At 41.6% G+C, this 27,843-nt stretch overlaps 2 protein-coding genes and 1 long non-coding RNA gene across 3 annotated transcripts; 1 reads left to right on the plus strand and 2 right to left on the minus strand.

The window, feature by feature from the left end:
* Positions 1–891: 891 nt before the first annotated feature.
* Positions 892–21,395, minus strand: crppa (CDP-L-ribitol pyrophosphorylase A). The gene is made up of 10 exons (XM_086113060.1): positions 21,148–21,395; positions 19,816–20,089; positions 19,134–19,283; positions 16,932–17,036; positions 16,609–16,654; positions 15,562–15,659; positions 14,079–14,156; positions 13,852–13,944; positions 12,773–12,889; positions 892–1,145 (listed from the first exon to the last, which is right to left on the minus strand). Exons 1-10 carry the CDS (start codon positions 21,393–21,395, stop codon positions 1,041–1,043), a joined length of 1,314 nt encoding a protein of 437 aa, XP_085969186.1. The 3' UTR covers positions 892–1,040.
* LOC147203899 (uncharacterized) lies at positions 20,858–25,135 on the plus strand. Its single transcript, XR_015101140.1, has 3 exons — positions 20,858–20,944; positions 21,195–21,452; positions 24,784–25,135. It is a non-coding gene; the product is annotated as an uncharacterized LOC147203899 (long non-coding RNA).
* On the minus strand, positions 22,391–26,622 carry sostdc1a (sclerostin domain containing 1a). The gene is made up of 2 exons (XM_086113062.1): positions 26,421–26,622; positions 22,391–24,045 (listed from the first exon to the last, which is right to left on the minus strand). Exons 1-2 carry the CDS (start codon positions 26,620–26,622, stop codon positions 23,585–23,587), a joined length of 663 nt encoding a protein of 220 aa, XP_085969188.1. The 3' UTR covers positions 22,391–23,584.
* Between the last annotated feature and the right edge of the window lie 1,221 nt (positions 26,623–27,843).

Here is a 27,843-nt window from a genome sequence, read left to right on the forward strand (position 1 = left end):
ATGCCCCGCAGGGGACAGCATTTTATAGAGATGAAGTAAGTGCAGCTCTGTCGAGAAGAGGAAAATCAAATCACTTTAATCAAGTTTTAATGTGAATGTTTGCCTTCCATTTTTTAGTACGGTACTTGAAAGATGTAAAATACTTTCAAATGTTTTATTTTTATTGATAGCTGTTTCCCATTAAAAATATTTTAGAATGTATTTAAAACATTCTACTTTTATTCAATTTTTTTAACCTCAAAGTTGAAATGGGCAAAGATCAATTCAAAATATTGACTTTTATTTGAGTCTATTTTAAATAATATTACCAATCACTAAAATGTATCTGGAAAAAATAAAATACACTGCACTTATTTGAAATGTTTTTAAAAATATTTTGTTCAGTGTTTATAAAACATTTTACTTCTATTTAGACATTTTCACATTTAAAAATACATAAAAATATAACTGTCAACGGCTTATATATTGATTTATTTGGGGGGATTTATATATCTCCATATTCAGATTCAGAAAACTTTATCCTCATGGGGCAATTAGAGTAAATAAATAAATGTAAAAAATACAAAGTGTATATATATATATAAAAATACAAATATGAAGCAATTAAAGTTTTTAAATCATTTTTTTAACTGTGAAATTAATTAAAAAAAAATAGAGGTCTTGTAAGTATTAAATGCAAGTGTCCATGTTTGTATGGTAGAATGAATAATCTTTACTCAAATGAGATATTTTCGGTTGGGGGTTGGGGGAGTCCAAATACTCCAGCTCCCAATGCATTTTCATGTGAAGAAGAATCAGTTCAACCTTTTTTTTTTCTTTCTTTTTGAACCAGCACCCTCAATATGAAAGAAAAGCATCGGCCTGGAGGGCATTAAAGGGACATTCCAGCAATTCCACATGTCCAAGTCAATTTATTAGTCACAGCGAGAAAAAAAAAAAAAAAGACTCCGATCAAGATGTGGAGGCGGGCTAAGCAGATGACTGGCAGCTTGTGCTTCCCGGTCTATTTGAATGTGATTGATTTATTTTCTTGAAGTGTGTCACGCTTGAAGAAGTTGTCCCACCAAAGCCTCGCTCCGCTCCCGAATCAAAGCTGATGTCAGCTCGGCCACTTTTGCCACAGACCTCGCCCATCGCTCGGCATCCTGGGAAAAGAAACGACAACAAAACTAGTGTTCATGATTGGTGATACAGAGATTAAGACAATTTTTATTCCCGCGACGCAATTCTATGTAACGAGTGGATGATTGGGATGAGTGGTTGGTATGATAAATGCGGCGGCGGTTGGTTCATTGTTGTTGATTAATGAGAGTAATCAGCGTGAGCTTGTGCGTGCGTGCCTTGTGCGTTCTTTTATTCCCCCAACATGTGAGAACAATTTTCCAAGAATAGCGCAACTAAATGAAGACGCTTTGGTGTTTTCAAAATGTCACATTTAAACACAACAGGCCACCGAGGTCTTTTTTAGGTTTGCTTAGGCTATTAGCTTTTTTTTCCCCTTCCTACTCAGTTTTCTTAAATTTCACCTCCCCCTCGATTTTTTTTTTCTTTTAAATTTCAAATCCTTTAGGGCATTTTCAGAGGTCCTTCAAACAAAATTTGATTGCTACGGAATTTTAACTACATATCCAAGACAGCATGGCAATGATAAAGTGTGAAAAGGTTCTGTTTTGGTCATTGGCTGTGAAGTTGGCATTGACTCACCACTAATATTTAATTTCCTAAAACCAGTTTAATGTGGCAAAATAGAATTTGGTAATAGACCCATGCTAAGCCATTTTAATGACAATTGAGGAAGTCTAGCATACTCAAATGTCCTTGGCATGGTTCTGCCTTCCAGAATGTTGGAAAAATGTATCTAACAATTTATTTGTACATACCTTTCATGAGTAAACTACAATAAAAAAAAACAAAAAAACCTCCGGAAGCCATGTTTGAAAGGGGACAGGAAGTTTGACGTTTTGCTTTGAAGCAGCCAGTTTAGGTTCATTTAAACGGGTCCTTGTCCAAATACTCTAGTACCTTCTGGAAATAAAGAAAATTGAGCCCCCAAACACTTGCTTGACTGAGCAACATGAAATTTGGTAGGCATGTCTATCATGAGTAGAACCCCCCCCCCCCCCCCCCCCCAAAAAAACCTCTCCAGACTTGAAAATGTGCAATTTTAATTTAACTGTAATTTTGGTTGTTTTCAAAGGTCGCCCAAACATTTTTTGGGTCAATATTGCTACGCAATTTGAACCTGACATACTGATCTATGACGCCGCGTTAGGAAGCATTAGAGTTGTTGTTTTGAAAGGACGTTGGATGAGTCGCCATGAAAACACAAATATTACTCGGCGTCAAAGTTTGACCAAGCAGCTTGTGTGTTTTGAAGAGTTGGACCGACGGGGCTTTACACACGCCACACGTGACGAGTTGTGTTAGCGAAGCGTATCATCGGGCCTGACCGTGGATAATGATACAAAGCAGACTGTAATCACAACCAGGGACGGAGGTTATGTTACTTGATTATTATTATTTTTTAAAAGGAGGCAAATGCCGCGAAGAGATGAATGAGTAACTGATTGCTGATGGGCTTAACACACTGATGGATGGATGAATGATGGGCAGATTGATAGATAAAGGAATGCATGTATTGGTGCCGTATGGATGAGTCCAGGGTGGAGGAGATGACCTGATGAATGGGCCGATGGATGATTGTGTCATGGACTGATGAGTGGATGAATGCATCGATAAACGGAACAGAATGGTTGAGTGAGTGACCGATGGAAGAACTGATGAATGAATTCAGGACTAGAAACGGATAAAGACGTGAATCAACCGACATGAAAGGATGACTGCTGGGTAGCTAGATCAATTCACGAAGGGACGAATGGAACAAATGACTCATAACTTTAATCTAGTCTACGCTGTCCTTTTGTTTTGGTCATCGTCCCTGAAGAAAATCCTTCTTCACGGAGACCAGATGTTAAAAATGGGAAGCAAGCAACATTTTAAAAAAAAAATTCAGTTTCTTTGTTCAGCCAGGTACAAATGTCTCTTGCCCGCTGGTTGGGAATCTACCAAGTTTAAGAGTCATTAGCATTCGACAGAAGACCAAAAAAAAAAAAAAAAGGGGAAGTCAAGATCACAGAGGAGGATCCCAGAAAGTCTCCGCTGCACGTTCAATTCCAACCCCTCCCGATACGCGTGCAGTCTTTGAATCAAGCTTCAAAGCTGAGCGTTATTGAATCAAGTCGCCATTTGCACGGTGGCACACAAATACTAACCAGTCGGTCTCGAAAAATGTGATCTCCGGGGGTCGAATTACTAAACAACAACAAAGAGTTGAGGCATCAAAGGGACTGGAAGTGGATGGCGGGAGGGGGGAGCCGGGGCTACCGCTCCTGACGCGGAATTGGGGAGGGGGGAACGTGATCCTCGGTGGGATTAGCGCGTCTTCATCGCAGGCCAAACAGTTTTTTCGTAAATCCCTCTGATGAAACCGCAAAGTAAGCGCTCAAGGCAAAACGCCTCTCCGAGTCTTAACCGATGCCTCACCTGTTTAAAGGCCAGCCACTCATCTTCAGCTTGTTGCTATTCACTTTATTTATTTTAATTTAATTTTTTCTATATCAAAGGTTGACTGAGCTTTTATGAGATTTGGGGTTTCGTTTTTTTACAAGACGAGCGCCCGCTGCACTTTCCACCACTGTAAAGTCTCAGGACACGGACTCCCGAGCCAGAAGTGTCATTATTGATTGGCACGAATCTGAAGGAGTGTGATTGCAGATGTTAGTTTATGCATGTTTAGGATAAAGGCTGAGCACCGGGATATTTTCCGCCCGTCCTCTGCCATGTCCATTATGGACTAATCCAATCTTTTCTTGGCACTTTTTATGTCCTTTCTCTTGACATGGGACTTTTTCAGCATTGCGAGGCAGGCGAACAGAGATTTGCTCAGCATAATTTGCAATAGATATTGTTTTGTTTGTTTATTATTCATTGAACATATAAAATATACAATACTGCAACAAGTTGGCAAAAGTGAAAGCAAGCAAGCTAGATATAAAAAGGAAAAGAAAATAGTCATCATCACAAATGATATGTTCAAAGAAGTAGGAAGAAGTAAAAAACTTCTCCAGTCCTACCCCTTGTTATATACTATGTGAATTCATCATTTTTCAATACAGAAAAAGGAAAAAGTCTACATATCACCAAGTGCTTTTACCCATATGTGTACTATATTTATCTAATTAAAAAAAGTTATGTTGAGTGATGTATTTTACTTTACTGCCCTAGCTGCAACTGTAACAAAGCCCTTTACAGAACATTTAACATAAAATGTTAACCGCGACGTACTTTGACATACACAGAGCAGCAACACACGCAAACCCATCCTCACGCTTGAAGAAACCCGCTTCTTCCGTGAATGTTCCACAGTTTTTGTTGCCTTAGTAAAAGTGATAAACTACTATATATGAAATGTACAGCCTTATAAGACTATGCGGGCTCTCCATTTCACGTCGCATCCATCGATCAAATGGCTCAATGTACAGGTGTGAGTCACCATCTGCCGTTTAAAAAATATTTTTTTGCAACGGTCCAGTCCACACAGAACCTTAGAACTGGGAAGCAGATGTGCAAACTATTGCCACTGTGCTAAACAGACGTCATTTGATGGGTGGGGAAAAAAAAAAGAGTCTTCAACTGAGCGGAGCCCGTTTCTTTGCCAAATGAGGTGACAGCATTGATTTAATATTCTGTAGATGGAAGATTGGGCACGAGCTCAAAGCGAGATGATTCCCAATCGTTCCCATGTGCGGCGCGTACGTAAACACAAGCAAAAGGGCCTTGTTATTGTTATTGATGCCGCCACTGCAACTATTTAACCGAGACCTCAATCATGGAGGACTCTGGACAGGTTTTAGAGGGAGCAAGACGAAGGGGGATTGGGGGGCGGGGGGGTTTACTGGGCAACCACACAGTAAGCGGTCGCCCCTATCCTCAAATGCCACCAACGCAATAAACGTTTTGAAGTCCAAAAGGTCTCTTTGGGTAATTAGGAAGTGGGATAGTTACCCTCGCCCAAGTTCTCAGAGGGCTCCCACTTTGCTTTTTCTACTTCAAGATGAGCCAAGAGTCCTAATTAAATAACAGCTCACCAAGACCACTGGTGGGATGCCCAAACCGTGAGAGAGGGAGACCCAGGGGCCCGAGAATTATATTTCAGAAAGCCTTTATGTCCTCCTTAACCCTTTCACGCACCCTGTAACTCGATAACACGATAAACCGTCCACTGTAGTTATCGCCGTCCCCGAAAGGGTTAAATTAATCTTTGGCCTATTTATAACAAGAAGAGGTTCGACAGTCAGTGCATTTCCCCACAGTCTGGAATCTCAAAGGGGACGTAGAAAGAGCTTGAGGTCGATAATTTGTTTAATGCTAATTAGGTCCTAGCTTTGCAGTTAGCAAACATAGCATGAGTTGAAATGCTATGTATACTTTTCGATATTTCCCCTTATTGTTCAAGTCACTTTTTAAATCCTAAACACCGCATTGTAATGGTGCGCGCCACGTCCAGTCTCTCGTCATAAGTAGGCGGGCACTGAATATGTATCGTAATGACTAAGCCTGTCCTGACAGCTCGTGTGCAAGTAACCGCAGACAGTTTATATAGAAACGTGGGGTTTAGAGTTCATGCGTGTTAGGCACACAACTCAGCCAATCCTCTCATGAGATGATTTACAAAGATAAGGAATTCAAAACCTTCAGTTGCAGTCGCATTAATGCCAAGGTTGATTTACGTCTGGAAAACCACTTTCCACTGGATCTGACAGTTCTATATATCCTGTATTTGATCCCTATCAGCGTCTTCAAGCTCTTCGTCGAAATAGTCAAAGCCATGTGTACGCAAGTCTCTCTAACCCCCCCCCCCCCCCCACCTCCCCAACCTTGGTATCCTGAGGGGTGGCCGGTCTCAGAGGGTGCCATCATTTGGAATAAATTGGAACTGCCCGGTGACCAACAGAATCTGTGATGGATGGAGGCATTCGATTACATTAACGTATCATTTACGAGACTTGAAAATTTCCAACTGGCAAATAAAATGTTGCCTTTGTACGAGAATTGACTGGCAGGATGACGGTTTATTAAAGCTTGTTCACGGTTGGTTGTCAATGGAAGAAGTTAAGTCTGCTTTTATTACCAAGGCTGGATTTTACACTCGTTCAAGTGACTTATTGTAATTCTATTTTTTGGGGCGGCGGGGAAAAAAGGCGAATAAATGAGCTACGTGCCTCACTGTTCTGAGGTTGTGGACAAATGACGATGAGGACAAAAGCGCTTGGAAAAAGATTGCAACTCTTTGCAAAATTACAACGGCATGATTTACAATACGCGTTTAAAGTGACTTAATTTACCCCATATTAAGAAAAAAAAACTATTACCGTATTTTCAGCACTATAAGGCGCGCCTAAAAGCATTCAATTTTCTCAAAAGCCGACAGCGCACCTTATAATCCGATGCGCCTTATATGTGGAGCAATATTCTGATTTCCTGGACGCAGTCATTTTAAATGTTCTGTAAAGCGTTTTGTTACAGCTGAAGCAGTTGTGAAAGCTCGATATAAATAAAGCTGTAATGTATTGTATTCCCTTTAACGTAGCTCCATCTAGTGACTGCATAACGCAACCGCAGCCACTGTTGTAGCTTCTATTCTATGCGTCTTATACTGCGGTGCGCCCTATCTATGAAAACAGTTAAAATTGACCATTCATTGAAGGTGTGCCTTATACTCCAAAGTGCCTTATAGTGTGAAAAATATGGCAATAACGATTTCCTCCAATCAGTCTTGTACTGTAACATTTCTGCTAATTTCCGTTTCCCCGCCAATGGTGTTAAGCATAATATGTTAGCACTAAGATAAGATAAGATAAGATAAGATATCCCTTATTAGTCCCACACTGGGGAAATTTACAAGGAAGCCGCCCCTGATTTGACAAAATATGACTTGATTGAACATTTTGGTGGTGTTTGTTTTTAACCCTTATTTTTACAGTAAACTTCAACTAGATGTGACATGCTCCGCCCCTTATTTGGTGAACCGTGTGATGCTCAGGAGGAATACTTTACAAGGAATAAAGTGCGTTTTAAAGTTTAAATAATAGATCCAGTGTGCATAATAATAAACCGACAGTAATCCCAGTCATCTAAATTGCGTCATGACATCGAGAGGACTTTGATAACCCCCTTGACGCTGACAGGAAGACTATTCCAATTTGACCCCACCGTGTTTTTACACTGCGCATTGACACGCCTGCGTGGCTCCCCACTCCGCCTCGCTTCATCTGAAAGGCATTGCAATCTAGGAAAATGAAGACTCTTTCTGGCCATAAAGAAAGCAAATCTGTCACTTTTTGGACCTCCCGGTGAGAACAACCGTGAACATCCAAGCCTTTCGCGGAAGCTCTTTCAACACAGCAGTTCATTCATCACCTCTTCATGTTCAGCGTCTTTTGAGAGAAGCCAAAACTAGACGGTGTGGAGGTATGAACTTAATGGATACTTTACAGGGGGAAGTGAAGAACTAGACAGACATACCGCTCAACAAAGAGCAGAACTCTGGATGTTTAGTGGGAGTCAGAGAAAAGCATGCAGGCCAGGAGTGTGATGGATGAAGTGGCACAATTCCACACAGAAATGGCACATTCCGTCTTTTGGCCTGGCCTTCGTTCCTGTCCTTTTATCAGCTCACGACAACCTGAACACACGGAACTGTCGAGGGTATGCGGTAGGGCAAAGGTGGCAGGAACAGCTGCACAACCATTGTGCTAGCTAACCACGAAATCAACGTGCTTGTCCCTATCTCGTAACCCTGAAAGTTGCACGACGAGGTATTCTACTAACTCGAAGTTGTCTAATTTGCCATGGTGGGAAATGCCTGAAATTCACGTTGGGTGGCAAGTGTTTATCAGGATTCCAACTGGAGCGTGAAGTTGTGTTAGCATTTCTGTGTTGATGTTGCTGCAGATCCAATCAAATCTTTTCGACGAGTTGGCATTTGGGGCATCTGGTTGCATTTTCTTTTGTCTGAACAAAAAAAAAACAAACAAAAAAATCTGTGCGTAATCTCTCGTTCCCCTGACATGACAACTGAGGAGAAGCAAGCAAGAAGAAAAAGCTGGGTGGTCAGAAACATCTCCAAATTAGTGCCTATGCCCACAAATGTCATGACATTGTATTCCACTTTTATTTTCGGAACCCAATTTAACCACTTGTCTGATTCAATGCCTGAATTGAGTTCCATCTTTTTAATTTGACAAATCAAAGCTGAGCAAACACAGTCTGGTAAAAGCAATTCTCAGAGCCAACTTTAGACGCTCGGGTTTCACACATCTGGAGCTGGCTCTCTTTCACAGAAGATCTGGCTTGATAACCATGCACATGTGCCGCATAGTGCTAGTTCAACCTCCAAACGCTATACACGAACTACAACTCCGTAGCTTGTGCCGCAGGACAAAAAATATTCAAACACGCTATCGGAGCCCTTTTCAACATTAACCCCCAAAATTAATTTCCGAGGAGCCGCACGGCAAAGAGACTTGACAGTGACGCGAGGTAACCTGGCGTGTTTGATTATGAACATGCCCAGCTGTTGATTTCGGATTCAGAAGATGAGGACATTTGATGGAGTTGAGAATGAGGATTGATTAAAAAAAAACATGAGTACATTGTTAAATACTTCAATGAAGTACAACCAAACTCAGTTTTACTCCCGCTGTTTTTTGAAAACATGCTAGCGTGCATACATGCTACCGTATTGTTTAAGCTAGCGTACGTTTTAGCATGCCTGCGTCCGATAATACATTGCGTCTTGTGTATGTGTTAAATACAGAAAGAGCACCCGTAACTGACTTGACGCAGGGGCATGGGCGGGGGGTACAAAGAATGTGTTTGCGGCTTCCTACAAGAGATAAACTTTCAGGCTACGCACTTCCTCGCCATTTAACACCAGAGCTTCATTGAACACGGGTGATAACTGCAGGGATTTAGCCTGAGAAAAAGTGGGGAGTGTGCTGAAACCGCAGAGATTCCCGTTGTCCCTAATCTCCCTTGACCCAGACCATGGTACAACTCGCAGGGTGTTGCGGTAAGAGATTCTTTGGGTGGGATCGGGTTTCACCTGTCTGCCTTTCAGTCCTTGATGTGAACAGGTCCGGGAGAATGGACCCCGCGGAATGTTTTTCACCTGAGCTCGTCTCCATTCTCTGCTGCTCTTTTCTTTCCCTGTGCCGGCTAATCTCTTCACAGGTTTAGGATTCCCGGGCCGGGGAGGAAATACGGGTTTGGGTAAATATCAGGGCTCTCACTGCGCTAATTACAACAGCCATGCATCAGGCCTGACATCGGACTGACAAGTGTCTTTTGAGAGGGTGACAAGGGAGAGGGATTGAGCTCAGGGGAAGGATCCTGTGACACTTCCTATCCATATATGCCGCATACCGCAGACGCTTTCACAACATGGTGTCACTTTTTTTTTCTGGGGGGGGCTGATGTCAGAGTATGCAGCTTTAAGTTTTCACACCATTAGCGCACACCTGACGATTGGCTGTGTCCTCAGAGGGTGGAACAACACCCACAGAGAAATGCTTTGATCAGACGTTTCCCTGAACTTGAAATTTTGCGAGAGAGATCTTATTGTCATGAGAAATCAATATTGGGAATTTTTGAAATATCCCAATTTGGAAACATCAGACTTTATAGGAATCACCTGGGAATCAAGGGGGAATTAACAGTTAGGTTTCATATGAGTATAAATATTGATCAACATATTGCTTCTTCATAAGCAGGCATCTGTGCAGAACTGGCGGCGTATCTGAAAATCGTTCCTACGTGTAATTTTAGCCACCGCTCTAGAAAGAACAGTCACGTGACTCCAAAACAGTTGGAAATAGGGGGGAAACTCTGCTTTGAAAAGTGTTTCCCGGTAATATTGAACATGAAAATGTAAACAACAAACTCCCAATGGGATTGAATTCACAACAGTGTAAAACAAAACTGACAACACCTTGAGCTTTAGTCTTTGTTTAAAATAAATGGAGATATAAATAATACAGGTTCAAACCGGGCTGGGCGAGACCACTGAAAATGTTATCACAATGGAAGCATATCATATCAGCCAATATTGATTACCGTATTTTCCGCACTATAATGCACTTCTGAGTATAAGGTGCACCACCTTCAATGTATGGCCTCTTTTAAAACTGTTTTCATATATAGGCCGCACCACATCGAAGCTACAATAATGGCTGCGTTGCATTATGCAACCACTAGATGGAGCTACGTTAAAGAGAATACAATACAATACAGCTTTTTTTTTTATATCGAGCTTTCACAACCGCTGCAGCTGTAGCAAAGGGCTTTCTAGAACATTTAAAATACTACGTCCAAGAAATCAGAATATTGATTCATATATAAGGCGCATCGGATTAAAAGGCCATTGTCTGCTTTTGAAAAAATACTACTGTGCCGAAAATACGGTAATAGTTCTTTTGTTACCTATCCAAAACAAGAAAAATGTTAAATAAATTAATGATCAAATATAATAAAGTACAACCATCCAGAAGAAATATACCATTAATATTACAAAATATATGTAGACACAAAAAAGTTGGCGACAGGTGAGTATCGCAACTTGTATTATAATAATGATAGTAACAATAATGATGATCATAACCTACTGAACATTATGTATTGTTTTTATTGAATCCATAAAAACAAACCGCTGGCAGTTGCGAACTCCTTTTTTGCCAAGTAGAAACCAGATTGCAGTTTATTCTTTTTCTGCCGGTTTGACTTTCTCCGAAACCGTAGCCAGGTGTGATCACAACTTGCCTTTCCCCCCCCCCCCCAAATGCCTCCAAATTGAGTTCCGATGACGTGTTTAGTGCTTTAAAAGCCATCGAATGCACTCTGACTAATTCTGGTCAACTTGGCAGTGCGAATAGTTAGACTAGTTCTGTGTTCTCCTTCAAAATGTCTTTTTCAGAGTAAACCTGACTCAACAGGAAATTAACGCAGACGTCACTCTATTATTAATTCGCGGCCAGAGAGAGACGAAAACCTTTTCCAAGGTCAAATTATTTCTTAATTTTTGGACAGAGGCGCAAGTGTGCTGCAAATTGACCAGCTAACCACCGCAACGCTGGCCAAAGCAGCCTGGCTGATGCATAAAATGGGGACTTTAGTGGTTCACTGAGGACCTTCGAGGTCATTTGAAACCTCATTTGGAAAGAATGATCTAGTTTAGACGATAAAGGGCAGATTTATTCCACTCCATGTTGAGATGCATCCACCCACTCCCTTTTACTATTCACCTAGTTTTTCTTCCCAAGTAGATGAGCGATATGGACGATTGTTTCTCACATTGTTGACAGAAGCCGTTGTATGTATGAAAATTATGCGAGACCCAACTTTTCTGGAGGCCTCAATCCACTGTCTCTGAACAGTTTTCCTCTCAGGTGCAGGAGCTTGTTGTCACATTTAGACACACGGTTCTGTGCTGTAGACCTGTTCACAGTCTGCTTGAGTGACTTTCTTCTCTGCTTTCTGGAAAATTTGTGAGATTGTAGTCCCATGTGGGACACAGCCAGTACTTCTGGAAAGAATGATCTATTTTAAGATCAGAAAGGACAGAGATTTATCCCAATCTGTATTTTGCGACGTGTAGAGTATCGCCATGGATTTCACTTGAGCATTCATCTCCGTAATTGAGAACCGCAACGTCCAACAGGCGATCGTCAAATCAAACGCAGATGTATTCACGGAGAAAACAACTTCTTTATCTTGTCCTTCCTCTTTTTTTCTTTCTTTCTTTTTTTTTTGGAGAACAGAACAGATCAATCCTCGACACGCAGCAGATTTGATTTATGAAGACAGATCAGCCCGAGAAGCCTCATTTATCCCACTGTCAAAGCCACTCTTGAACATATATCCTGTGTCAAAAAAAAGTCCTAATTTGACTTCATGTGAAGCTTGCGATTTCTCATTCGCTCCGACAGATAACTCCACTATAATTACCAAGCGATGAGTTTTGAACCTGGACGTCGACCGCATGCTTTCCAATGACTCTCCTCACAACTCGTGCGGAGGTCAAAGTGCTTTCAACTGCAAAGTGAGCCGACTTGTTGAGCATTCGGTTCAAGAAAGAGGTGAAATGTTTACATCCCACTCGTGAGCACACGAGTGGTGAATTTGATGGTAGTTACACAGAGTTTGAAAGGAAGTCGGAGCATCCAGAGAGGAGTTATTGTAGTTACTCACTTTTAAATTGCAAGACTAATAAAGGTTTTCTTATCTTATCTTATCTTAAAGCACCCTGGAAATTGACATGTTGAACATGAAATGGCTGCTTTCAAACCAAAATATGAGAAAGGTTTTTCTTCCTACCCTTCATGGGAACCTTTTGTGGGTCTACTCATGATAGACAGGCCTCCCAAATTTCATGCCGTCTTTGGGAGCTGAATTATGTTTTAATTCCAAGGTATGAGATTTTTTGGAGGGTGGGGGGGGCACATAAGAATAATGACTATGAATGAATCAATTTCCAAGGAGGCCTTTATACCGGTTGATAAAAAACAGCAACAGGCATTCATTCGAGAAAAGACACGACAACAAATCATGTACAAAAGAGTGACGTGTTTAGTTTGGCTGCTCTTAAAAAGAGCCATCGCTCGGGAATAATGCGCTGGCTGGGAAAAGTCAGACATGAAAAGACGAAGGGCTTTACCTTTGACTGCTGCACATGGACACCGTACAAGAGAATATTGCGGAGCTTGGCTGTCGAGGCCAATTCTGCAAAGGCTGCCGGCTCAGCTGCCCGTCTGTCCGCATTGCTTAAACGGACCTGCGGAAAACAAAAAGCGTGGCTACGTTGTCCAAATACTACACAATAGAAGTGGGGGACTCAAATCACATAACTTGACTCGAGTTCAAGATATTGAGTGCAAAGTCGCTAATGTGTGAATGAATATGAATGTAGTTGGATTTTCTTAACACCAAAAATGACTTGACTGGAAATGTAGTGGGGACTTGACTTCTTGACTTGTTAGATCTGTACCGCAGTCCCTTGAGACTTGCTTGAAATTTCAAGATTAGGACTTAAGAATCACTTCTGACTTGCACATACACTGTATGTGACTTACTTCCATTGCACCACTGGTACCCAAACTGCATGACTTGAGGGGCGGGCGCGCCACTTTCATTTCAATCCAATTTTCATAGACAAAACAAGTATCTCAACCAGCAGCTTGCTTTTTTTCCGCCCCAGAGGCGGCTGCGCCACCAACAACTTTCCTCTGATTGTTACCATGTGACCAAAGCTGTGATAAGTAACAGGCTGACTGCTGCCACACAGAACCTAAGACAAACACTTTGGGTTACTTCTCTTAAAAGCGTGAAATTCGGGAGGCCGTTTGAACTTTCTCAAAGTCGCAACTACCCAAACTGATTTCATGCTGGCGAAATGGGTCAGGCTGGGTAATTTTGCTTGGTTTTTAACTCATTCAGTACCAGCCAATTCTGGACCAAGTCTGAAAAGACGTTTAAAAACGTCTTTGGGAGTGAATGAGTTAATGGCATTTCCCTCAAAACGAATGGATTCCGTCTTCCCACCGTACCTCATCACCCTGCCATACTGTTTCTTCTTTCCCTATGAAGAATATGGGAGATTGTTGGCCCTTATAGCAGCGGTCCCCAACCCCTGGGCCCTGAGTCTTCTTTTCAGCCTTCCTGACTAGATTTCATCCCAGGCATATAAAGATAACAGTTTGTTGTCCCGTGTAAGATTACGGATGCAGAACTGCTCACCACAATGACAACCACCGGGTGTAGAAGTGTTTGACTGGCCGCCTCTATTGCTGCAAACGTGGTCTCCAGTTGAGCCAAGTCAGAGACATTCATCTGTAACGCCAATAAAATTCAAATCAAGATAACATCTTTGAGAGCAGATGTGGTTTTTCTCTGTTATGCGGCCAGATAGTAAATTTGTTTGAAGGAACTGAGGTTTCCCTTCCTGTGAAAAAATGTAAACGTACAAAAAATTGGATAAAGTTCCAGGCCTTGTGCAGATACCTGCCGTTGTCACCAATCACATCTGGGATGATGTCCAGGTCCTGGAAGACAATGACATTCCGCACAGGTTATTCGTATCGATATTCATGAAATGTAACATTTTAAGGCAGGGGTGTAAAAGTCATTTTCGTCGCGGGCCACATTTTAGGTACCATTTTTCTTAGAGGGCTATTATGATTCTAATCATATCAAGAAGTCAAGAATAATAGTTTCGGGAAGAAGTCAAGAATAATAGTTTCGGGAACTATTGTTTAAGTGATTGTAATGGGGTGTTTGGCAACAAAAAATGCTGACAACGTCTCTCTCATTTATTACAGAATTTGAACTTTTGGGACATATTTTCGCAAGCTTCATGGAATTTGCCATGTTTGAATTGCTTTCACGGGCCACAGAAAATGATGTGGTGGGCCAGATCTGGCCCCCAGGCCTTGACTTTGACACCTGTGTTTTAAAGTCTTAAGAGCCTTCCAGTTTGTGATAAGGTCACCACACCAATCACCCATGTTAGAGCCCCATCTACTACAGTCAACAATCTAACCCGAAATTTAATCCATAATTTCTAATCCTAAATCTAACACGTGACCCTTACCCAGGGCTCTAATCCCAACTCTTAATCGAACCCCAAGACAAATATTCAAACAAGAGCTTTGAAGGCAGAAGTGGAGAAGGGTTCCATGTGAACAGCAGTTGAACATGGGTCAGTCGGTCCTAAGGGATGGGCGAAGGCAGTTCGGTAGCGCGGGACGATGGCCAACGTCGCCCCCGGTCGATTGAAAGGAAATCGGGTTCAGAGACGAACAACCATGGGAGTGTAGAGGTGGCCGTTGTAAATTCAAGCTAGCCGCTGGCTTTTGGAGTGACAGTCGCCAGTCAGTACGTTATTTAGCGTAGACGTGCAGTTGCATAAGCCCGTTCTGCTTTGTTGCAGTCAAGATCCCAAAATTCTGTCGTTTGCTCTTATTGCTTAGTTTGTGTCGAAAAACCTTCCTTTGACTCCTTTTGTAATTGGATCAGAAGCGTTATTTGAATAATCGTTGCAACCTGACGTCAGGTTTTCAGAAATTTTTCACCCAGCAAATCTCAAGTAATAAAGTTGGCAACTTTAGTCGAACTCGAGTTAAGTCATGTGACTGCCCCCGCCCACACTCCCCACTTCTGTCTGCGAGGTCGTAACATGAGCTAGCAGGCAACAAAGGAATGAAGGCCGCCCACACCACAATTAATCAAACAAAAGTGCCGCGGTTCAGCAAATGTGACGGCCATCTGCTCTCCTGCATGCATCCAGTCACACTTCATTACTTGTTTGACCACAGACAGGCCAGTTGTTTCACCAGCGGACCACCCTGATGACGCTCATATTTACACGGGCTCATTGATGCTCCCATTGCGGAGGAAAATAAACGGGTGCGTGCGACACAGACATGTTAATGGCTCCGATTTACGTACCATTTCTAGGCTACAAAAGGCCTCGTGGAGGGAGTCGGCCAGCATCCTAGCACGCGAACATGCGCCTGTGATCACGCAGGCCGACCGAGATAGTTTGTCTGGAGGGAAAGCATGCAACAGGACGGTTACGAAACACTTTCAGCCGTTTATTGACCGAGACAGTCAGTCCAACACACACACAATATGAAAACGTGTGCAAAGAACAGCTGACTCCATCGTCGCATATTACATCGCAATATTGTGGGGAAAAAAATTACAATGATTAGGTTTTAAAAAAATGTCAACCCTTAGTTTAATTGATTTTAGTGGGGGGAAATTTGCTCTGATGTGTGTAAATAGTCATGAGCTTGGTCCTAGAATGGGTTAAGCGCTTAAGTCAAGGTACAACTGCTGGTAAATTTGTGAATAGTGAACCGTGTATAGGCGGGTTTCACGTGCAGAAACTGAAGACGCAATCTGAGGCAAGCACACAAAGGCTCGACGCTCCATCACTCTGACAGACGTGAGAACTTTGCGATGCACTTATTCACTGTGGGAATCGAAGGCACGTTGGCGTCACCATCAAACAGGTGATTGTTGCCACAGGTGCTCCCTCTTGTATTCAAGATTATTTAGAACGCTGTGCGACCCTCTGAGACGGTTCTGCTCGTTCATCTGGCCCAAAGAAAGCAAAGAGAGCTCCTGTCGGCATTTTTTTTTTTTAAACTGTTAACAATTGCCTTTTGGAGGCTTGTCGGTTTTCATTTGCTCACTGTATTTTACATGTAAAAGTACGGAGATGCCTGTAAAGCAACAATCAAGTGACTTTCAGAAGCGAACAAAAGTGATAGGATTCGATGTTGTCAGTGGTACCTTGACTTACAAGTGAACTTGTTCCGTGTCCAAGCATGTAACTCAATTTACACTCCTATCCAATCAATGTCCGCCATTGTAATAACTTGAAATGCCATTTATCGTTCTACGACTTCAAAAAAAAATTGTTTTTTTCCCCCCTGATTATATATATGAACACACAACAAAACTAGATGTTGAGAGTACGTAGCTCACCTTTGACAACAGACTCTGCAGCAGCCAAATCCCGTTTGTAGGTGACCTGAAGTACATCAAATTGAACCCTCTTACTTAGGGGTGCCCAAGTTCGGTCCTGGAGAGTCCCGATTCAACTTGCTTTAAATGTCTCCCTACTCCAACACACTTCATTCAAATGATCAGATCATCAGAAGCCTGATAATGATTCTGATCATTTGTGAATGAGGCGTGTTGGAAGAGGGAGGCATCTAAAAAAGGGGCTCTCGAGGATCGGACTCAGACACCCCTGCTTTTTACCCATCATTAGTTCGGTAACATGACAATCAATGTGAGCAAGTCACCTTCCACAATGTGGGCGGGCCCTCGATGAGCTTGGCGTTGGTGGCGCAGTACTGCAGCACCAGATGGAGACACTCGGTACCAAAGGCAAAGTCGGCTTCAGTGCACTGAGGGAAGGAAAGTGATGACATGACAACCACCACAACAGGAATTTCTCAGAAAATGCAGGTTACAAAAGTGCTCTGATAACAACCACTCACGGCTCACTTGTTTTCTGAGTTTGATGAAGTGATGTTTGCAAGCAGAGCTGTGATTGGTCATTACCTGAGCAACTGTGATATCATTTTCAGTCGACAACAAGTGGCAAAATGGCCGCCCCTTGACATGGATGAAAATGGGGACAGAGATCGTATTGTTAAAAAAAAAAATCCCCTTTAAAATATTTTTGGGACTTTAAAATTGTTTTTAGCTGTCAGTAGCAGTTACCGGGAACTTATTTACTGCTAGCCCAGTAAAAATGGAGCGCTGACGTCTCTCGCCATCAATGGCAGTACATGTGTTTTGCGTCGTCTGTTAGCATTAAACCGAAAGATTTTCCGTCGTTCTAAATAATCAATGTGTAATTTCTTTGTTTGGTGTTTAGTTTGATGGTAAACTTCAACAGGGATTGGCAATGAACAGCTTGAAGCCTCTTTTTTGAGGAATTGTTCACTCTGTGCCAAGTTGCTTCATTTGACTATAAGTCACCCTCCCTCCAAAGAAATCACCTCAATCATTAAAATTAAAATACTTTTTAGAATTAGAATACTTGTAAGATGGGTTATTTGTTTAAAGAAAAAAAAAATCATCTGGAATCTGAGACTCATCCATTGCGATTACCGGGTGTTCACTGTATTAGAAAAGTGACCCAGACAAAAGAGAAGCCTGGCCAAATGCTTAACGCACATTAAATTACACGCAGCTCAAAAGCAAAACAGTGTCACATTAAAAGAAACGATGAATAAAGCAGATCAAAGGAGTAGTTCACAAGCAGTGAAATGATGTCTGCTCATGCATCATCCCGTTGTCTTGTGAAAACTCTCTAATACTTTGTGTCTGCTGATATTTCACCAAAGCGTCTCGCAAATCTGGCGCCTTTCATCCCCCATTGCCGTCAGCAGAGGAACACAATGAAAACATCTTCATCTGCGGCACCGCATCCTTCACTTCTCTTGGCCAGCCGGGATATTTTCCCATGTTTCAAAAAGTGAACGTTTTAACTTCGGTCAAGGAGACAACATTACAAGTCTGTCAAGTCGTGGGCAAAATATGGCCCGATGGCCAAATGCAGCCCATTCCATTCTTTAATGTGGCCCACCAAGCATTTATAAGAGTCCTGTAATGTTTGTTGCTCAAGAACACCGCAGCCGTGTGTCAGAGGATGGTCTTGAACTGGGGTCTCTACCGCAGCATGTGATCTTAATCGCTTGGCCACGGCATTCAGTTTTTTTTTTGGGGGGGGGGGGGGGTGGTATTATTTAAAAGGTGGCACGGCATGAGGGCAGCACGGTGGTCGACTGGTTAGCACATCTGCCTCATAGTGCAGTGGTGTGGGGTCCTATTCCGGCCATGGAATTTGCAGGTTCTCCCCGTGCCTGCGTGGGTTTTCTCCGGGTACTCCGGTTTCCTCCCACATTCCAAAAAACATGCATGGCAGGCTGATTGAACACTCGAAATCGTCCCTCGGTGTGAGTGTGAGAGTGGATGGTTGTTCGTCTGTGTGTGCTCTGCGATTGGCTGGCGACCAGTTCAGGGTGTACTCTGCCTACTGCCCGAAGACAGCTGGGATAGGCTCCAGCACGCCCATGACCCTCGTGAGGAAAAGCGTAGCCGATGATTTGTTTTTTACTCTTTACAATAAATCAATGAAACACAAATAACCAAATGAAAAAAAATACTACAGACTTTTCTGGAAAACACATTGAAAAAAAATTGAGATGCCTTACTTTGTTCGTTTTGATTTCCGTGGTGTTCAATGTTATGTAAATGTTAAATGTCTTATTTAATTATTGAATTTGGTGGATTTACATGTGAATACATAAATAAAATATTCTGTATTTTAACCATAACTTTGTGAGTCCTCGCTGTTTGAAATAGTATCCAGCAATCCATTTTCCGAACCGCTCATCGTCACGAGCACAACATGAATACAATTAAAGATGAACCAATTGATTGAGGCATACTCTGGGCCAATCAGCCACCTAGACTGTTCCTGGTCTACGCACCCTTTGATAAGCTTTATGGATAATGTTCAACTTGAAGGCCTGAGGCATCTCGCTGGCTCTGTACTTAGCTCGCTCCAGTGAGTGATCCAGGAAGTCCTCCGACGTAGTGGCTATCACTGTGGAGACGAGTGGTCGGATGGCCCCTGACGCCTTGGGGAGGGGAACAGTTAAGTGGACAGCAGTTTGTAATACAAGCCAGGTTAACTTCAATTTGTTGTCGTCATACAGGACTAATGACTATTTATTGCTTCCATATGCGATCTCTGAAAGGTGAGTACACCAAATTGTACATTTTCACGAAGGGGTGTGTTCATTTTTGTTTCCAGTGATTGAACATTACCATCTGTGTTTAGTTATTGTTGTAGCAAATAAATTTTACACAACTTTGTTGTGTTTTCATACATGATTTAGAATGCATGGCTATTGACTTAATTCTATGCTATCAAAAAAAAAAAAATGTTGGCAATTCTATGCCGCACCCGAAGCGATTAAGCGTCACACATCTGCAAGAGCGTTGCAAAGGAAAAACTGACTTGCATCAGGTTGAGTCTCTACCAACAATATTAGTAAGTACTCTTATTAAGGGTTTGTAAATTGTTCAGTCTTAGAGAGGGGCCATATTATGGTCATGCAATACTGGCATCACTCGTGATACAAAACTACAAAGTACTATCATACTCACTCCATGTTCCCGAGCAGCCACAGTTATATGATACAGGAAATCCTCCTCCACAAAAGGACGCACAGCATCATGGATGATGACCACCTTGTTCTCCCGCTCCTGTTCCTCATCTTCCTCAGCCAGGGCCATGACTCCATTACAAATTGACCTGTGACGCGTGGAGCCGCCCGCCACTAGCCGGACTTTGGTGTGCTGGAAGCGGCCAACGATGTCTGTCATCAGGTCCATGTTTTCTTTGGCCACGACAACCACAATGCTGTGGATCCATGATACTCTGCGAGGACACACCACTGCTCAGTCACTGGTGCGTTTTAAAGGTTTAGACATATGTTACTGTGGGCACTCACAACCTCATATACTATGACAGGTGGGAGGTAGTGATGCATGGTGCTAAAAATATTAAAAACGGATGATCGGTCCAAAAAGTTCTTTGCAAATATAAATTTGGTATTCTGTTGAATATGAATTAAGACGATTAATTCACCTGTTTTTATCTATCTCAGGGGGGCATTTATTTTGGCATCCTACAGTCCTCTGCTGCCGACTGAAATTGACGCCCGAGTGCCCTTGGGCTTGCATTGAGAACGTCACAGCTCACCTGTTTTCTGGTTTTCAGGCTGTATAAATTGTCAGCCTTCTGAGATAACTGAAAGTGGCTGGATTAATTGTCGTAATTCTAATTCCATGAGCACTATATTATTCGGAATACCATGTTTTAACCAGTAGCAGTAAACATATTGGGAAGAAAATTTGGACTCAAGTTCCCCTTTCAGATGTGTTTGGAAGCGAGGTGTAAAGCACTTTGACCCTACGCTTACCTAATGATTAGCAGCATTAGCTGATTATAATTTGCTTCTGATAATAATTTTCTAAAATCTAGAACATTTAATGAGATTATATTACATCTGTCATTTAGAGTCTAAATGGTAGCAGCCGCCCGCCATAAACTTTGGAACATTGCATTTGCTACATCAAGCAAATTGATTGTCGATCTAACCACATCCGGCCTCGCTATTGGTTCAGCTTTAAGTGGGGGCGGAAACCAGGGCTGGCCGTAAATCAGATAACACTTGAAAACGAACAGATTTCAGCACGGCGAGTTAGCGGAGAAAATAGTCCATGGAAACGTGTATGTAATTCTTGATTCTTGGAATTTTGGGGAAAGCGTTGCTAAAGCAGTAACTAAGACACTAAAACATGTTTAAAGAGTGAAGAAAAACATCACGTCTCCAAATGGTTGCTATTATAGTGTAGTGAAACACTGACTTGATTTACACTTGTTTAAAACGCCGACATGTAAACAATGTTTACCCACTTCAAGTGTGTCCATACCTCTCAAAACCCTGAATCGTGTAGCTTATAAGCGGTCTGCCCAATAGCAGGCAGAACTGTTTGGGTGTCTGGAGTCCGGTCCTCTCTCCGCTGCCACCGGCAGGAAGAACCACACACACCGGGAAGTCCACGCCAACTGTGACCGGCGCGAGCCCGTTCTTTCCGCGTTGGCTGGAAAGGAAAGTCTCAGGATGTGCGGGCCTACCCGGTTCCTCGCGCAACATGTCGACAAGGGGCACGTCCGTCATCTCCTGGGTGGAACGTCCCGGAACTCCATTCCCGATAAATCCCAAGTTATAGAAGACGTAAGTATTACTAACTTGGATGATTTTGGAGCTTGTATTTCATGTTACATTTTACTTCCGCCATGCACTTTCAAAATAATACGCGCTCGTCTCTCCTAATACAAGTGCACTATTTTATATGCGTGGTCTCGCTCTGCTATATTTATGTATGTCACCCATATAGTTGGTTGGTTTAAGTAATAAGTACTGATATAATACAATAAAACTATTGTTTGCCAATAAATAATAATAGAATGTCCCATTCACCACGACCAATATTATCTCCAGTGCTTCAATATAAAGCAATAGTTCTGGTTCAGTCAACGCGAAAATTCAGTTAGTAAACCTAAAAATGTAAAGTTTTCGCTTTCGTGAATTCAGCGAACTGTACTGTATACAGTACACATAAAGCGGATTGGGGGTGTTCTCGCGGGATTGTGGTTTTGTCTATTGAATCACCCACATCTCGCGAGACGACCGAACGCCTTTTCGTGTCCCCAAAACTTGATTTGACTTTCTACATTCGTGTTTGAAAAATTATATATAACTGTAGTCCAGCTAGATGATAGTAACCTTATATTTTATTTGAAACATAAGTCAAAACAGTAAGAGTAAGATATGATTAAAATTGATAATTGTTATTATTGATTAACGTCTAAAATCTGGAATGTGATACACAATTAAAGTCTATTCAGATGTTGTAACACCAATCTCCTACTGGTGATATTTACAATAATGGTGAAAGTAGACAATAAATAAATAAATCACCTTTCATTTTTGAATACTGCACAGCATTATGCAGAACTGAAATCTCGCAAGATAATAGAAGCTAAACTTTTACGAGTGAGTCCAACATTAACGATGATAGAGGATCCAAAATAGTTGATTTTGGAATGCATTACATTTCTATCTGTGATGATATAGGTCCTTGATTCTCTTTTTATGGATCTAAAACTTTATTGACAAATATTTTCTACACATTAGAGCCACATAGAATATATTACATCATTGTCTTTATACACACGTTTTAAGGAGGGAAAACAAAAATGCCCCCTTCCCACCCAAAAACAAAAAAAGACACAGGTTAAGAATTTGACAGACTGTATTTGTGTACAAGTATTTACACAAGTATGGTTTAAAGCTGGGGCTGCAGAGGGGTGGAACATTTGTAGGAAATTTCCATAAAGTTTCCAGTAAATTTCCACAAGAATTTAAAATGGAGGATTTTGGAAATATTCCAAATCGGAAACCTTCCATGGGAAGTAATGGGAATTAACTGGGAATTAAGGATCATAGTCATGGACATTTTGTTTTGTTAGAAGCAGACATATGGACACAAAATAAATAGCTCTCCTTGCCCACATGAAAAGGCAGTGCAGTGGAACTTAAATTCCATGAGAGCCAACCTTAATTATTTTAACCCCTGGTTTATTCCAATCAATTCACATTAATTATCATGGAAAGTTTCCAACTCTGAAAATTCCTGTAATTGGAACCCTATTAACTGTTTGGTGCCACTTACTGGTTTTGGATATGGTCACCCCAAAAAAATATTAGCACCACTACATGAGACAATGCATGTTTGTCTCAATAAAATATTTTTTTCACATTATTAAAATGACATGGAAGTCCTTATATCTCTAATCAGGCAAAAATCAAGTCCAGCCTTTTGAGAGACGCCATAATCCACATAGACCTTCTCACCATGATGTCACTTGTACTTCCAGGTGGCAGAGGCTTCAGAAAACTTCGATGGTACAAACTGTAAATGAAGTCTTTCATGCCATTTGACCAAGGCAGAGTCGAGTCATTGGAAATCAGGCTGAATGGCTTGAATGATCATTTTTAGTTTTCAATTAAACTGCCATCATTGTTACATGAGGTAAATTGAGATGGAAAGATGTAATTTACATTTCAAAAGGTGAATTGATTCAAGGATAGAAAAGTTCCTATAAACCCTCTAAGGTGAATTCAGAGATTAGGTTCTAAATATATATGTTTGACAATAGCTGTAGCCCCCAAACACAAAAATGTTTTGTCATGGTTTTTCAGTTGGGTTCATTTGCATTCTGCCACCCGGAAGTAGCCACCATGCCTATTTTTGACAAACATCATGAAATAGTCTTCTGACAAGGCCTCAAAGCCTGCAGTCCTCATGGTGCAGTCTGGTGCCAGTTTTGGCTCATGTGCTTCTTTCCCAGTGACTTCCTGCTCTTGGATTTATGTGGGAGCTGCGTCTGTGGGGGAATCAGAACCCCAAACTTGTGTCCCGAATCCGACTCATTGTTTTGCCTGGAGAACCTCTTGCACTTACAGGAAGTGACCACAGTGATTTTGTATGTTCTGGTGCTGCCGTCCTGGCATTGTAGCCTGATGCGCTGAGTACGGGTTTTGTCATTGACACAGCGCCAGTCTGGGTTACTGCCGGTAGCTGTACTATGGCGAGTCCAGAACCTTTTGGACTGGTGGGTGCCACCGATCCAGTTGTGAAGCATTTGAGCCGGAAGACACTCGCCGGCGCACACCAGCTCCTTAATGGGGTGGATGCTGGTGCAGTGGCCATCCGAGATGTACTTGGTAGACCTCAGCTCTCTGCAACCCATCTGGCTTCGCTCTGGGGGAACAAACCCAAAACTCCGGTCAATAAACAGACAGAAAACGACAATTCACCATGATGTCACACGTTCCTATGGATGGCGAATTCCGATGCGTTCTGCAATGCTTCTGCTAGTAAACAAATCCTTCCATGTCATTTGACCAAGGTAGAGTGGTTAAAAAAAACAGGGGGAAAGGCTTGAATGGTTGTTTGCTTTATGGGTGGGACAGAAAGTCTCATTCACAAGGCTATGTATGTCTCTTTTGTTTGGCTAGTGCTCTTCTCTACGGCCGGTGTTTGAATTCGTGATGTGTCAGTCGAAAAGATGTTGTGGTTTCTCTGTCCTGGCTGCTCAGTCCGATATGGTATAGTCAACCAAAGGCTGTTAAAAAACAAACAAACAAAAAACATTTGGGACAATTTGCTGCTGAGATTCCACAATGTCTGATAAACTTCAACTAAAGTAGGATTCAATTGCAAATGTAATCCAAATAATGACAAACATGACAAAACTCCAAGGTCATTTTTCAGAACCTTTCAGGGCCAATACCCCCGAAAGTACAGTACTGTACATCCCTTTACAGTTTCTCCCCTTGAGAATTCACTCAAAGTCATTGATGAATGCATGGGAGGGCCAAGCTGCTCAAACACAAACACGAGAACCCCCCCCCCCCCCCCAAAAAGTTTGGATATTAATACAAGCGGTAAGTAAATGAGAGAATGTTTTCTTTTTTTTTTTTCTCAATTTTGCTGCAGGCTGCAAATTGTCCCCTGCTGTAACTCAAACCGGCATCCATTCATAACATCACACGCCTCCCTGACAATGGCTGCCTTTCCATGACAGCGGTTGATGAATCGAGAATGACTTCACCACAGGAGATGTCATCACCGAGTCGATGACATCAAATGGAATGATGCCATTCGAAATGCACATCATTGAAACTCGTGAGAGCGTTTATGGTTTGTTTTCATGTCATTTGTGATCATAAAAAACATATACTGCTTGGCTACTACTACTATTAATAATAATAAATATGTTCTTCCTCATTACTAATCGAGAAATACGACGACAGAAATAATAAAAATAAAATAAAATGATAAAATACTAGTCTGGGCTCTGTTGACCATTAATTGATCTTGGCGGCCTCTTGTGGTCTTGGTGCCCGAAGTAGGTGCTAAGTTCACTTAAGGACTTACTAAAAATTCCTAATAGAAAAAAAACCCCCATCACCGTACATCCCTGCTTTGAACAAATTGCATCGCCATATATGCAGTGCATCTTTGTATATCCGAAGCCATCATTTTTCAGGAAAGAAAAACAAAACATGTCTGTTGATCCATTAACATTACACTGACAAAGAGAGTAACATTTCAAATTGGTCAATAATTTTCAAAAAAATAAATGAGACCATCCATCCATCCATCCATTTTCCTAGGCCAAAGCTGGACTCGAACCTGGTACTGTGAGGTCGACGCGCTAACCACTGGACCACTGGGCCTTCCTTAATAAATGAGTACATAACTCAAATAAATAATAATTAGATAAGTGGGGAAATTTTTTTAACCAATTTGGACATTGGAGCTTTTTGCTCAGTCCGAGCAATATGATGGTTTTTTCGTTTTTTTTCCCCCTCCCACATTTTTTAATTCAAATGCATTCATGACTTTTTAAAAATGGATTCATCAAATTAAATAATTGTGATTTCTTGTGAACATAGAATAACAAGTAATCAAATTATAACAAGTTTACAAATATATTTAACATCTTTCTATTTTTTTTATATTGTTTTGAATTATAAATTAAGTACTGGTATGAATAATAAAGAATGAATTATTAAATTGCACAATTTTATATTAATGTTTTATTCTGTGAAATAGGCATAACGTATTATTACATTTGTTTCATGACTATTTAAATAAAACAATGTGAATTAATTCTTTGAACAAAAACATTTTATGTAGACATGACATTTTTTCCCTTTGTTATGATTTTTTTTTACTTCATCTACAAAGCACAACTAATCAACATGGAATCCACTATACTTTTTCTGTAGTAATTGACAGTGCTTTTAATTTTTAGAGACTCATCTCTAAATAATGTTTACATTTCACCATTTTTTCTTTTTTTGTGCTGCCCTATCTGTTGATTTTCAAATCAAATATGGTCATTCTTTGAATTAAGAACAATCAAGTATGATCCATTCTTAGTTACCAAATCATCCACGCAACGAAGGTTAACATCCTCTTTGCAAATTTTTGTCTTGACTTAATGTACATCGATACATTCCAGATCCTGACGCAAACCAACATAATATAGTTTTATATATATGTATATTTCTTAAAGTCCCGGTAATGGCGTTTTAGGAGTCAGGTTCTCATTGATCTCATCTTACCGCTTCGGTCCCGCCCTGCCGCTCTCCCGCCGGCTCGAGCCCGGTTCAGGGATACATTTCCTTGCTTCGCGTCCTCCTGCGGCGGCCCGACGTCGGGCAAGAGGCCTCCCGCATGCTCGGTGGCGTCGTTGTTGAGGGCCTGGCTGCTCCTCAGGAGGATGCAAAGTAAAAGCAGCGAGTGTGAGAAGGACTCTTGGTGCATGATGGAAGAAGAAGAGGAGGGAGTTAGTGATGAAGAGAAGGATATTGCAGCTGGTTTTATACGGAGGAGGGGTTTTAAGGTGCTTCTGTTTGGGTGGGTCACGAGATTGGAGAACACCCACTTCTTGTATTTGATTTTAAAAAAATGACAGATTTGAGAATATTATTAATCTTACTGTATTTCTATATCATGGATTGCAACGGTACACTGTAGCACTTTTTAAAGTGAAAAGTGACAGATGACTGCAAAAAAAGAGAATGAAACATTGTAGCCCTGAACACCAAAACGTTCAGGTAATTGAATAATGCTCAACTGTCATGACCGACCCGTTTTGTGGGTTTTGTCATGTGATGTGGTCATGAGCGCCTGAACACTGTGATGTCATCGACCTGCAAGTGGCAGTACAGTACAAAATGGCCGCCCACTGAGGTGGAGACAAACAAGTGGATTTTTTTTCCCGCTTGATTCATGTTGCACAAACGCAATCTTGATCCAAAGACCTTGTTTTGAATCGCGTGGGTGCACAGAACATATTGTTGCAAAGGACATTTTGGACTTCACTCCCCCCTTTAAAATGGAATGGAATGAAACTTTCGACTGCTGTCAGGCTATTGAATAGACGGTCCTGAAAACCTGGACTCACCCACACTCGCCCATTTTATTAAATTATTTATTTGTTTACTTTTTGTCTTCTACATTCTCCTGTTTATAATTTTGCTGCTGTAAATTGGGAATTTCTCCATTGTGAGACAAAGGTTTTCTTATCTTAACTTCTCTTTAAAAATTCATAACCCGAATTATGGGTCAGTGGTCGGGGGGAGGGGGGGAGGGTTGTCTGTCTTTCTGTCTGTCTGTTTCACAAAAAGCGTACATACACTATCATGTTCACAGTCAACAGTCAATGAACCTGAGACATAAGGTGCAAGGTCCAAACGTGCAAATCGTCCAATGAAGAGTTTGTTTGTTCTCATCCAGCCACCCATTCATTCATTCATCGACAATTGTGCTCATAAGTTTAGATGCCTCTTTGTATCCATCTCTGTTCATCTGTCCACGTATCCATTTCTGTATTTATCTTGTATCTGTCGATCCATCTGCCTATTCATCCATTCATACACCCTTACACTTTCTATCCCGAATGACGGCAAGTATGCTCCTTTATTTATTTATATGTGTGTGTGTGGGGGGGGGGGGGGGGCGATATCTGTTGATGAATTCCGT

This window comes from Hippocampus guttulatus, chromosome 6 (genome assembly GCF_054856545.1).
Source record: "Hippocampus guttulatus isolate MCC_2025c chromosome 6, RoL_Hgut_1.0, whole genome shotgun sequence".
Lineage (NCBI taxonomy): Eukaryota > Metazoa > Chordata > Actinopteri > Syngnathiformes > Syngnathidae > Hippocampus > Hippocampus guttulatus.